This window comes from Salvia splendens, unplaced genomic scaffold, assembly GCF_004379255.2.
Source record: "Salvia splendens isolate huo1 unplaced genomic scaffold, SspV2 ctg1064, whole genome shotgun sequence".
NCBI lineage: Eukaryota > Viridiplantae > Streptophyta > Magnoliopsida > Lamiales > Lamiaceae > Salvia > Salvia splendens.
In genome coordinates this window covers 18,184-32,320 of record NW_024598608.1, presented here as the reverse complement: position 1 = coordinate 32,320, position 14,137 = coordinate 18,184, and the positions used below count along the sequence as shown (strand labels likewise).

At 33.9% G+C, this 14,137-nt stretch overlaps 2 protein-coding genes and 1 long non-coding RNA gene across 3 annotated transcripts; 1 reads left to right on the top strand and 2 right to left on the bottom strand.

Annotated features, from left to right (window-relative positions):
• The first annotated feature begins 1,692 nt into the window (after nucleotides 1–1,692).
• Nucleotides 1,693–2,082, top strand: LOC121788520. Its single transcript, XM_042187174.1, has one exon. The coding sequence runs from the start codon at nucleotides 1,693–1,695 to the stop codon at nucleotides 2,080–2,082; it is 390 nt and encodes a 129-aa protein (XP_042043108.1).
• Nucleotides 2,083–4,304: 2,222 nt separating this feature from the next.
• On the bottom strand, nucleotides 4,305–6,434 carry LOC121788519. Its single transcript, XM_042187173.1, has 2 exons — nucleotides 6,262–6,434; nucleotides 4,305–5,593 (listed from the first exon to the last, which is right to left on the bottom strand). The coding sequence occupies exon 2, from the start codon at nucleotides 5,543–5,545 to the stop codon at nucleotides 4,325–4,327; it is 1,221 nt and encodes a 406-aa protein (XP_042043107.1). The 5' UTR covers nucleotides 5,546–5,593; nucleotides 6,262–6,434; the 3' UTR covers nucleotides 4,305–4,324.
• Nucleotides 6,435–11,446: 5,012 nt separating this feature from the next.
• Nucleotides 11,447–13,835, bottom strand: LOC121788517. Its single transcript, XR_006047865.1, has 3 exons — nucleotides 13,627–13,835; nucleotides 12,252–12,916; nucleotides 11,447–11,639 (listed from the first exon to the last, which is right to left on the bottom strand). It is a non-coding gene; the product is annotated as an uncharacterized LOC121788517 (long non-coding RNA).
• Between the last annotated feature and the right edge of the window lie 302 nt (nucleotides 13,836–14,137).

The following is a 14,137-nucleotide window of genomic DNA, read 5'->3' as shown; positions in this document are numbered from 1 at the left end:
GGTGAATAATTGAATAAAACTGATACTACATTTCGAATAGAATTTTATTTCTAAAGTCAATTTCTTGCATATTTTCCGATTTTTCTCTATATAGGAACATGTAATTAGTATACTATTTCAATTAAACATTTCCACACATACCATAACGATGGATTTCACCTTGCATGAAGAGTGAAACTGCAATTTTTTGTTTTAAGTGAAAAATATATGTTTTGTAATGACAAAAAGAGAGCAATAATTTGTAGTCCCAAAAAATCAAAATATATATGTTTTGGCAAAGACAAAATAAGAATCAGTTTGAAAAGCTTTTTGTATTACATTGACAGAAGAAACTTACTGACATTCCAATGGAAGACAATTTTTGTTTCTACCTCTGTGTCTCTTTGTATCGTTTCTCATATTCCTCAAAATCTTCTTCTTTCATTTTTCAGGCAAAATATAACTACCCTACTATTGTTAATCACCCCTACACCATATATTTTTTAGAATATTTTTCACGCTTTACTAATTTGTTATAATTTTAATGTGATATACTATTCACATTAGATCATCATAGAATTATATACATGTATAGCCATAGGTTTTTTCTTTTTTGGGGTTATTTTGATGATTTTATGTTACAAATACGCTTTAAAAGGTAGAAGTTACATGGTTGAAATTAAAGGCAAAACTCACATTATTATAAATATAATTATAGAGTATTTTTTTTAACAAATTATGATTATAAAACTCACTTCTTGGCTTTTCTAGCTAAGCAGATTGTAGACTTGTAGGTTGGGGTTATTATGATGATTTTAGGTTAATTTATTTCCTTAATATAGAATGAAATAATGGATTACATATAGTACTTTGTTGTGATTGTTCATTTCATAATAAGAAATCCTCCTCTTTTCCCCAAAAAGTATTTTATGAGACGTCAATATATTGTTCTAAGGTAATTAGTGGAGATATTAATTAGTGGAATACGGAATACCAACTTTCCTAAACATTATTTAACATATCTATTTATACCTATATAGGTGATTATTTCCATTAGTCTGAGATATTACTGACAACAAAATATTATGCACTTCATTTTGTTTTTCCCTACCTAATATTGATAAACATGTAAAATCAGAAAAGTACGCAAGTTTAAAAAGAAAAGATGAACTAATTAATTGGTATATTAGCATTTGGACATTTATATGTACCAAAACGTTTTTGTCATTGGTAACTATCAAATCATTCTTAAATATTGATAGGAGAGTTTTTTCAAAATAAATTACACAGATTTAGTTTTTTCAAGTGTTTTAATCATTTCAATTTTAGGTGTTTCTTATAAGCTCATCTTTCTCTGTGGATTACTGGCATGCATAAAAAAATTGTACTCCTAGTTCATAGAAAATCGGTGGATTATTATTTTATCTATTTATATTTAATTGAGATGTATATTATACGTCAAATGCTTATTAATATCGCTACATAAGTATGATAGTAATAATTAATGCAAAATTAGGCACACATCATTTTTCAAAAAAAGGAAACAAAATATAATTGCATGGGAAAGCACCATATTTGGCACGTTAACGCAATTAATATATTTAGACTCACATCTTCTTCATACGCATTTAGACTTTAGAGAGAGAAATCCGAGCTCGATTGTTCATCCAATTTCAAAATTCTTCAAATTAGGATCAATTGAGAAGTAGACAAATGGACGACCACCGCAATCCATCGCCGCCCCACCGCCGCGCCGGAGCGGAGGAGGACGGCGGCGGAGGGCGGGTGACGTGCACGGGGAAGTCGTGTGCGGCGCGGGCGATCGGCGACTGCGTGGCGCTGTGCTGCTGCCCGTGCGCGGTGGTGAACTGCTTCGTGCTGGCGTTCGTGAAGCTGCCGTGGGCGGTGGCGCGGCGGCGCCTGCGGAGGAGCCGGCGGCGGGTGGAGGTGGAGAGGAAGTGCGACGAAGGGATGCTTGAAATCGAGGCCGCCGGAGAGTGTGTAAGCGCGGAGGAGTTGTGGATTGAGCTGGCGGAGATTGGCCACTTGGGTTTTGGGAGGATTTCTTCTGCTGGAATTAATTACTACAAAAAGGGCAATTGAGGTAATTATGTGTTGTCTTTAGCTTAATTATCACCAAATATGGAATCTAATTTGATTCACTATTAATATAATTATGTGTGGGTTTGATTATTAAAAAATAAGAAAATTAATCCAATTCCTTAGCTACATAAGTTATCACAATTCTAACTTTTATTCTCTTTAATTTGTCCGTAAAAATGATAAGTGTTTTTAAGAACTTCACTCTTTGCCAATTAAACGGGACCAAAATATATGTAGATGGAATATTCTTTGTGATTGTCTATTTTGCCCCTTCATTTCACAAGCTATGCCTTTTTTATTTTATACTATTTTATATTGATAAATAAACAGAAATTTAACGATTGCGTCACAGTGAATTCGAGCATTGCCAAGTCTATCACGAAACCAACAGACACACACAAGCGCCTTTCTTGTAAGCTATGTCAAGTGTTTATGCATAATTTTAACAGGTTATGATTGTGTTTAAATTTATTCAATGATGTCATTACAGGTAAACTGTCGCACTTCTTTTTTATTATTAATTTGTATATGAATGTTCTTATTATAAGCTAAATTTTATGTGCCTTGAACTCTTTGTATTTTGTTAATCAATAAAAAGCATAATTTTTGCAGGTATTTATTAGTATTTGCATGTTATAGTTAGTGCCATTTGTGGTCATCTTGGAATTGAATTCATACTCAAATCGATTTAATGTTTGTAGGTGAGTCGGTCACAGTCTCAGGTGCAACTTTTAGAATTCGATATAAATTCAATTAAATGAAGAATAATGTGTTATGAACGGCTCAGTTATTAAGTAGGCGGTGAGAAAGAGTTAGTTTTTTTTGTTGGATGAATTTAATCTATTTTTATTCAAACACGTTATATTAACTGGTACAAAGGAATGGGCCCATGTCTAATATATAACTGGGCTTTCACAGCCCCTTAGACCCCATTTCATTAAGTTTAATACTCCTATTTTTTTTATTGTTTTTCATTTTTATTTCTTTCTATTTTTTGTTTCTGATTTTTGGTGAAGTAGTCAAACTCAAGAAAATATTAAGCTGCATTTCGTTTGGGAGAGACTGAGTAGCATTTGATTGTTTAGTTTATATTTTGATTGATTAATTGTGGTATATAAAAAATTTTAAATTAAAATGTCAAAAATTATAAAATACTCAGAGTTATTTTTTGGAAACATGTAAAACTATAGTAGAACTTATAAAGTTGTGGATAAATAGAATCAATAATAATTTTTGTGAGTGCCGCCTTGAAAAAAGTTGTGATGGTATTTTTCGGAAGTTCATACATAATCGATTGAAAAAAATAATTATAAAATAATCAATCAGTGCATGCCGAATTATAATTACATTTGAATTATACTACAAACTAAATATTTAATTCATTAGTATTAGTTTATTAATCGTATCTTGTTCCAAAACACTCATTTAATAGAATTTGCATGCACACACACACACATCTATATATACATGACACAAATACATCTAAAATAAATGAATTTAGCAAGATTGATGCACATGCAGTTCCAAAAGTTCAACAAAGAGACCCAAAAATAAGGTTACTAGCTCTCAATAAATAAGATGAAAATCATCAAAACTCTGAAGAAACATAAAAACAATCAACACATTCTGAATACACACACAAAATCAACAAAAAATGAAATGCAAAATCATCACAGTCCATAGATTCATGACAAGATTAATATATTGTTTCTAAATAAGGTCAGTTGTTGAGTACTATAAACATAAACTGTTTTCCCCCACCAAAAAATGTTATAGAATCATTCAGAAACATTTCAAAATTCTCATTAAAGCAAATCTGCAAAACTAGGCTACCAATCTTCATTCAAGAGGAGCTCTTCTCAGCCATCAACCTTACCTTATCGCTCGCCGCCGCCACCTTCTCGATCAGACATTTCATCTCTTCTCTTAGCCGAGCTTTGTGGTCTGATGAGGCTTTCGAGACACAGCTTTCCAACATCTTAGTCATCGAGTCGACCCTCTTCCTGATCAGTCTAGCATCCAACACGAGACTATCTGTTGGCTCGTCTGCAGGCGCAGTCAATCTCAAAACCTTGGGGCTGCAGGTGAGCTTCTTTCTCTTACGGCTCACTTTCTTGCATGTGGTACGTTTTGAAGTGGGAGCCGTGCAGGTAGGTCGAACTTCTGTATGCTGAGGCGAACCTGCAGATGGAATCGAGATGGCCCTCATTTCTCAGGTTGGAACGATCAACAGCCGCAGATTTTACCTCAGCATCAGTTCATTCACCTCTACTTCAACATCTGATGCCAGAGAAGTCATTATATCTTTCTCAGAGGTCTTCTCATCATCCAGCTCCTCAAGAAATGAAAATGAAGAAGATTCTTTATCTTTTGTGTACTTCCTCATCTCGAACCAGGGCTTATAGCCCATCCCATTCAGATTCGTATAAGGAGGAGACAGATACTTGCTCTTCTTCCTCTCCCTTGCAGTAGAATCTTCAACTTCATTTGGTTGTTTCACTACCAAATTATCATCTTTAAATCCACCACCAATAGCAAGCTTCTGCAATTCCATAAGCTCAGCGGCAGTTCTCAGTCTCTTTCTTCGGTAGACCTTAACATCTTCGGGGGTGTCGGGGGAATAGAAGGGGTTCACTACTCTACTATCTTCCAACCCTTCAATTAAAATGGGCTCACTATACACAGCAAGCCGCCTACCACCACATTCTGCATACGAATACGCAGATATCCAGCTCCTCAAGACTGTAAGATCAAGCACACTGTCAAAGGAGGCAGTCCTCGCGAATCCCACCAGTTTTGCACGTATATCAGCAGGCTCGTATTCTGGGATAGGAAGACGGTCAATGCCCACCTCTGGCACAAGCAACCCCGCCTTGACACCAACATTCATCGCCATAGGCCTAGCAAGATCACCCCTTATCTCCAACGATATGCACCTGCACAAGATCTTTAACTCCATAAGCCTCCCTATCTCATCGAACGCCCTATGAACCGCCTGCTCAAAGCTCCTCGAAGGCCTCTCACTCCACATCCTGTCAAGATTCTCGACTAAAGGTACTAGCTGCAGGGGCAAGCACCACGAGCAAGAACCATCATCAAAAAAGCACACGAGCACACAGCCCTCTCGGCTATGCTTCAGAGCGAGCTCCGAGGCATCCCTTGGGTCGTAAACCTGAGCCGGCCACCATGGTTGGCTCTTTATCTTCGCCCACACAAGGTCCCCAGCTCGAAAGCCGTGATCTTGATCCTCCAGCAGCTCACCATTCCACCTTCCATATCCCACCCGTTCCACATTGCCATTACCATTCAAGCTGATCAATCGTCTCTCTGTATTAACTTTAGCTGCTGCTGCTGCTGCGGCAGAGCCACCATGATCTTTCATTGCTACCAATGGCCCAGCCCGGTTGATTTCGGGCTTAGGGCCCGACCCGCCAATTATATTCTGAGAATCTTTGCTACTCATAATTAATGTATAAACACTATTATAACAAAGGTAAGCCCCCTACGTTTCCTGCAACGAAATTATAGCAATATTAATAGCTGTCAAAAAAATTAATTGAAGTATAATAAGGGAACTCATTAAAGGTGTAATCAGTAAAGTATCAACTAAAATAATCGGCTAATTAATGAAAAACCAACCGCAATTTATCGATAAAACAACTGATAAACAAAAACATTGCAAAATCGCAGGCTACATTTACGAATTTAACGACCAAAAAATCATCTAGAAAAAGTAAACACCAAATGCAAATAACGTATCAACTAAAATAATCGGCTAATTAAAGAAAAACTAACCGCAAAATATAAGAAAAACCAACTGCTAAACCAAACATTGGAAAATCGCAAGCAATATTACTAATTCACCGACTAAAAAATCATCAAAATAAAATTAAACACCAAATGCAAATAATCACATACTCCTATATATAAACAACAGTGATCAGTTACGTAGAATAGAAAAATACTAACAATTAAAAGTTCCCTATAAGCAAGAACGCGGCGACACGGTTAGAAAAATCACAAGAAAATTTTGACGGAAACAAAGCAAACATCAAATCCATGGTTTTCCGTACACCTTTGCGCTGCATAAACTGTGAATCAAACACCATCTTTATCCCAAAAAAACGAAGTAAAAACGTTAGAAACAACAGAATCAGTAGAAGAAGCAGAGGAGCTCACCAAAGAACAATGCACACGCCGATTTTCTTCGGGAAGCTCGAAATCCTTGAAAATTCACCAGCAAAGGCGAAAAAAGGACAGAAATTTGGTCTCTCTACGCGACGAGAGCTAGGGTTTCTGGGAAGTGAATCAGTGGTTTGTAGAGAAGAATTCTTTTTTAAGCAGAAAACTGAAAATAGAAGAAATTTAAGAGAAATATTATGAGAGGGAAGTAAATGAATTAAGCTTTTATAGACTCTTTCCCATGGAAATGATGTGTTTCGAATCGCCGATGCTGAGCTGCATAATTAGCCACCCATTTCAATCGCGAGAGTGGGGAGATTGGATTCTACTCCCTTTAATGGAGAGATACTGCTGATGTGGAAGCTGGAAGAAGCGCGTGCTATTACGTCGACTTTGTTGAGAGTGGGTTAGATGAATGGCGTTTAAGAGATGTAACTGACAGCTGCCGGTTTGGCGTTTTCGTGTGTTGAGTTTTCGTTATGCAGGTGACCGGACGTTCCGACGTGGCAGGTTTCCGGGTGAAATTGGATTTATTTTTTACTACCTTTGTCGCCTGACCCGATACAGGTTTAAAAAAATGTAATACAAAGTGAGTTGAAAAAATGGGACAAACTTTAGGGACGGACGGAAATAAAAAAATGGGACAAACTTTCAGGAACGGAGATAATTTTATTTTAGTATGTAAATTATAGTACTTAAATTAACTTAAAAAGATTCTCACATTTTAAAATGGGTGTAGGTCGATACCGGTGTGCGACTTGCGATACATTCGAGGTAATACCCGATATTTATTGGAATTTTAATATCAAGATAAGACTTGTTTGTTAATATAATAAAAAGTAATCAGAATTATAATTAGACAACTAATTTTTTAATTATTATTTACACTTCATTATCATGTAAATTATGAATTATTAGTGCCCTGTATTAAAACTAAGTGCAAAAAATTGTTAAAAAGATTCTAACATTTTAAATTTGACAGGTCGATACTGTGTAGGTCAATACCGGTGTAGATGCGATCGGCAATGCATTCAAGGTAGTAGCTGATATTTATTGGGCGTTTAATTTCCAGATATGACCCATTTGTTAATATGAAATAAAAGGTAGTCAGAATTATAATTATAAAGAATATTTAATTTGATTCTTAATTTATTATTATTATTATTATATGAACTATTAGTACACGGTATTAAAACTAAATACAAAAATTGTTAAAAAGATTCTCACATTTTAAAATTGATAAGTCGATACTAGTGTATGTAAATACCGGTGAAGGTGCGATTGGCGATACATTCGAGGTGATACCTGATTTTTACTAGATGTTTAATTTCCAGATGTGACCCATCTGTCAATATGAAATAAAAGGTAATCGGAATTATAATTGTATAGAATATTTATTTTATACGACAAAACTACGCGTTAAAACATGAAAAATATTCTCGCACTTATATAGACAAAGAATAAATTAATGTTCGTTCATTGCACGAGTATATGGAAACAAAAAGGTTATATAATTAGATGTGTTGTAATAGTTATGTGTATAATTAAATGTATTGTACTATACTATAAATAATAAATTGATATATTAGTCAATCATGCTCATTAATATATGAAACAAATCCCGCGTTTAATATAACAGGTCGATACTGGTGTAGGTATGATTGTCGATATATTCGAGATAATACCAAATATATATAGAACGCTTAATTTCCAGATACGACACATCTGTTAATATGAAATAAAATGTAACTAAAGTCATAATTGTATATAAAAAACTACGCTCTAAAAACATGAAAAAGATTCTCGCACTAATATAGACATGAAATAAATTAATTTTCGTGCATCGCACGAGAATGTGGTAACAAATATGTATGTATAATTAGATGTGTTGTAAACAATTATATGATTTTCACACTTAAAATGGACAGTTATATTCCTGCATAGGTCAATGGTCGATAGCCTATTAATTCGAAACAGAATCTAATTTTTGTATATAATGCAGTGATTGATAAGGTTGAATTGATTATGATCCCATCCATTAATATAAAATAGTGAAAGGTCCCGCATTTAAATAGGTAGGTAGACACATGTATAGGTCGATTGTCGATAGTCGTTTATTTCGAAATAGAATCTATTTTCCGTGTATAATACAATGATTGATAAGATTGAATTGATTATGATCTCATCCATATATATATAACATAGTAAAAAAAATACTAATAATAGTAAATTTCTTAAATATTTATTTTTTTATCAATATGTAAATTATAAATTAATACTACTATATAAGTAGCCAGTTAAAATCCATGTGCATAAAATATTTAAAAAATTCTCGCATTTAATATTGACGGGTCGATACTGGTGTAGGTATAATTGTCGATACATTCGGGGTAGTATATAATATTTATTGAATGTTTAATTTCCAAATACGACCCATATGCTAATATGAAATAAAATGTAATCAAAATTATAATTATACAGAATATTAATTTTTATATAAAATATACGCTAAAAACTTGAAAAAGATTCTCGCACTTATATACATAGGTCGTGCATTGCACGAGTAGGTGAAAATAAAAAGGTGTGTATAATTAGATGTGTTGTAATGATTATATGTTTATTTTTTATAAATTTATATATATATATAGGATTATATATATATATATATATATCAAAATAAAAATGCATTTAAATCCAGAAATGCAGCAAAAGACCAATTTCAAACTTCAAAATAGTTACTACTCTCATTATATATATATATATATATAGGTATATATATATATATATATATATAGGGATGTATTCATTTCCTTTTCCTATATTTCCTCCTTTTTCCTTCTTAATATCAGCCATTAGATTAGAGAAATGGACGGTCAAGATCAACATTGGGTAATTAATCCCGTGTTGCATTATTTGTCCTATTTTGTGCATTATGAGGGTACAATAGTAATCTAATAATGGCTGAAAACCGCTACGAATAATGCACCACATGGCCACGAGTAATGCATATAATTGACTATATAATGCACAATATGTGAACTGCAATGCATACGAATAAGATGTACCATGTTATGATGTTTGGACACACGTTTCTTGTTTCCCCTAAGGGTTTAATAAGCTTAGCGGCTAGGGTATAGTACGTATACACGTATGTAATCTTCACATGGTAACGAGTAATGGATATAATTGACTATATAATGCACAATTTGTGAACTGCAATGCATACGAACAAGATGTGCTGTGTTATGATGTTTGACACACGTTTCTTGTTTCCCCTAAGGGTTTAATAAGCTTAGGGGCTAGGGTATAGTACGTACGCATTAATAACAAATTATAAAACGATACGAATAATTCACCAATTGTCACGAGTAATGGATGTTATTAACTATATAATGCACAATATGTGAACTGCAATGCATACGAATAAGATGTACCATGTTATGATGTTTGACACACGTTTCTTGTTTCCCCTAAGGTTTAATAAGCTTAGGGGCTAGGGTATAGTACGTAGACATTACTAAATGCACGTATGTAATCTTCAATCCGTTGATTAACCCATATACACAATACCTCTAATAATGCATAATATACTAAGATAATGATAATTAACAGCTACATAATGCACTACCTAAACCAAATAATGCACATACGTATATTCCAATAACAACAATTTGTTAGTAATGTCTACGTACTATACCCTTGCCCCTAAGCTTATTAAACCCTTAGGGGAAACAAGAAACGTGTGTCAAACATCATAACATGGTACATTTTATTCGTATGCATTGCAGTTCACATATTGTGCATTATATAGTTAATAACATCCATTACTCGTGACAATTTGGTGAATTATTCGTATCGTTTTATAATTTGTTATTAATGCGTACGTACTATACCCTAGCCCCTAAGCTTATTAAACCCTTAGGGGAAACAAGAAACGTGTGTCAAACATCATAACACAACACATCTTGTTCGTATGGATTGCAGTTCACAAATTGTGCATTATATAGTCAATTATATCCATTACTCGTTACCATGTGAAGATTACATACGTGTCTACGTACTATACCCTAGCCCCTAAGCTTATTAAACCCTTAGGGAAACAAGAAACGTGTGTCCAAACATCATAACATGGTACATCTTATTCGTATGCATTGCAGTTCACATATTGTGCATTATATAGTCAATTATATGCATTACTCGTGACCATGTGGTGCATTATTCGCAGATACCAAAATGTGGCAGTTATTTTTCCGTCAAATGTCAATAATAACCCTGTAATGCATACAACCACCTTCTATAATGCAACACGGAACCAGTTTTATAGAATCAATCTGATCCGTTGATGCCTTAGATCTAACGCGTATTATTAAGAAGGAAAAAGGATCTAAGATGTGAAAAGGAGAATAACGCTCCCCTATATATATATATATAATATATATATATATATTATATATATATATATATATATATATTATATATATATATTAGGGTTTTGATCTATGCAAAACTAGATTTAAATACAGAAACGCAGAACAATATCATAATTAGGTCACTTTTAGGTCATAATTAGATAATTTTTAGGTCATGCTAACAAAGCATGACCTAAAACGATCTTAGCATGACATTAAACTCAAATATTATAATATGACCTAAAATTGCTTAATTATGACCTTCCGTGTTTTTGGTTAATTATTGACCATTAGATCATCTAATCCTAGGGCCAAGATTTGGTCTGCATTTCTGGATTTAAACACATACTTATTTTGATCATCTCCCTATATATATATATATATTATATATATATATATATATATATATATATATATATATATATATATATATCGAATGGTTTGCGACTTGATGACTATCCTAAGTTACCATTTCAAACCATCCAATTTACCAAAATTAAATTTCCAGAAATAAAAATTCGTGAAAAAGGGGCGTTCCGAGAATCGAACTCGGGACCTCTCGCACCAAAGCGAGAATCATACCACTAGACCAAACGCCCATCTTGATGAATTGTTGCTTATCAAACTAACTAGATTTACAAAACAGAGCAATTCTAGGACAAGGACTTGCATCATTAAAGTAATGGTTCCTCCATGATCGGTAAAAGTTGTTCCACATAAGGCCATACAAATCGAAATTGGGTGTACAACTTGAATGTATGACCATGATGTAATAAGAGTAACTGAGGTCCAATTTTTCAACGATACATTCTCGCAAATTCTTGAACAACCAGATGCAACTTAAATGGAAGAAAGAACAATGAACTATGATATGGAGTATTTGTATCTTATTGTTTCTCCTTTTTGCAGTTAGCGATATCTTCTACTTCACATCAACAAGTCTAGTTCCAAGAATCAACTCAATACCTGCAGAAGTGCAGTTGATGAGTAAATAGTACTGAATCCACCAATTGTTTACTCCACATCATAAGTTTACGAATCTCCAAACTAAATCAAAAGCAAGCAAGTAATTTGTAGAAAGTAGTATCCGTATTCGTTAAAATAATTTTTTTGAAGGATAACTGTGAGTTGTTACAACTTCTCACATAGAAATCTAGAAAATACTACATGTTTGTTGAAGGAGCATACATACTTCAAGCACGGTTTGAATTCCTCATGAAGGGCCTCAAACTTAACTTCATACTAATGAGCACACAAGCTACCAGGTTCTTGGCCATATTCAAGAACTATGATGAGCAAACAAGTAATAAATCAACACATTCCAAAACCACATAAGTTTATATGCATAGTCATATAGCCAGTAGTAATCATTGCAATGATATTTATGCTCGTTTCATCGCGAAATATATAACGAGTTACATTGATTTATGAACAGATCTGATCCACGAAGTTGAGATCAAAGAATTTGACCAAAAATTAAGTTAAAAACACATAAGATTGCATAAATAACTTTATAAGTTCTTTATCTAACCCAAGTTGCTCCACAATAACCAGTATGCTAACATAACATGGAATTACCGTGTTCCTTGTGCCATTGGTAGTTTGGTACCCACACAACAGTGAAATGAAGGTACGCGTGCTTGAGCTGAATATAACAAACAGAGCACAGAGAAAACCAGTCAAAACAAAAAGTCAAAATTTCAGTTGTATAGAATAATAAGAATTGAGAACATCATCAGTACATATAAGTCATACAGATATAGAATGACAATGGAACACACATATACTGCAAAAAGGGGTCAATACATTACACATCCTTTCTACAACTGGAACTTTTTATTCCGTAGAGAAACTCTGCTGGTGGGAATATATTGGTTTTTCACAAGGTACATGTAACAATAAACTATCAACTATAAACTTGAAACTGTAAAGGGAATATTTTAATCAACTATCAACGACATACTTGAAACCGTAAATGGCATACTTTAAATCAAATAAAACTAATCATGTTGGACATTATGGAGATGAAACAAAATCCCAACTACACAGCAAAGGCAGTTTGTGTAATCATACTTAACTTTACTAATTCACGCCTTCTGCTTAGAAGGTTTCCCTGTGCTGGCAGTGCATGCACGTTGCACAGAAAGTCACGCAAGAAATGGTTGACAAGGAAATCCTTCGGAAGCAATACCTTCAGGAAGTAAAAATCCTTTGCTTAATGCAGGCCTTTCATAGAGTGCAACCTGCAAAGGACGTGCACGTGCCAAAATTGACAGCAGATAATCAAACAAGAACAAATAACGAAATACTAACATTTTGTCATCAGCCAAACTTCACTTTACACATAATATGAGTACATCAGTTTTAACAAAGCATGCTGCCGCTTTTGAAACTGATAAAACTCGAGAGAACATCTTATGATCCAATTGTAAGTATAATAATAAGCTTATGAAGAGTTTGATGAGAAAATGAAGAATTGGTTGCTCGTATGACCATAGTTTCACAATGCTACAGACCACAGAGTCCCAAACAACATATAGAAATGGGTAGAATGAAGTGGATACTCTAGCATCAAATGCAACCATGTTCTTTTTCGTTCTATGCACCTTTGCGTAACTCATAGAGCTATATGTGTTGAAGAAGCTGTTCAAGGGTATAGGAATTCTTTGAGGCTGTTATGGCTATGTTGTAATGCAAATAATCATCCTAATTCCCAGGGAAAACACAATTATTTACAAAACTGATCAAGCACCTTCAAGTGTAACTGATCGGACTCAAGTCTCCGAGTTCTAGCTAGTGCGAAACTAGAAATCAACCATTTCAGCCGCAAATCATAATTGAACTTAAAACCACAACTTTGAATCAAAAATTGCCATCACTCGCAAACTACATAAAAAACCGCATTACAAATTTTTATAAACATAGTGTGCGTCATTAGAGAGAGGGGAATTACATGTTTCTTCAGAGAAGAACGCCTTTTCTCACAAATTAACCGACGCTGACACTCCACCGCAGAGTATCAAGTACAAAAACGTTCCCGCCATCCGCCGCCGAACGCTATTGATCCTCGATGTTATAGACGCATTAACGAGCAAAATACGTGCTTGTCTTTCTCTTCTACACATTTCTTTCTTTCTTCCGAGTTGAGTCACCGCTCTTGACTCGTCCAACTCGCCCTTCCTATCGTTTTCCTAAAAATTGTCCAAGTAATTATAAATTGAATTTCTCACGTTTTAAAATTTTTAATACTAATAATATTAAATTATAATTCAACCAAAATTTATTATTTATAGACCAATAAGCCATCTTTTATATGCTAATAATACCTTTTCCAACTAACAAAAACATTTATTTTATCATGGTTAATAATCCAATCATTTACACTAAACTGAAACCCAATTTAATGTAAATGTCACACCAAATATGATTTTTTCCCTAACCATTTACATTATACTCAAATTTAA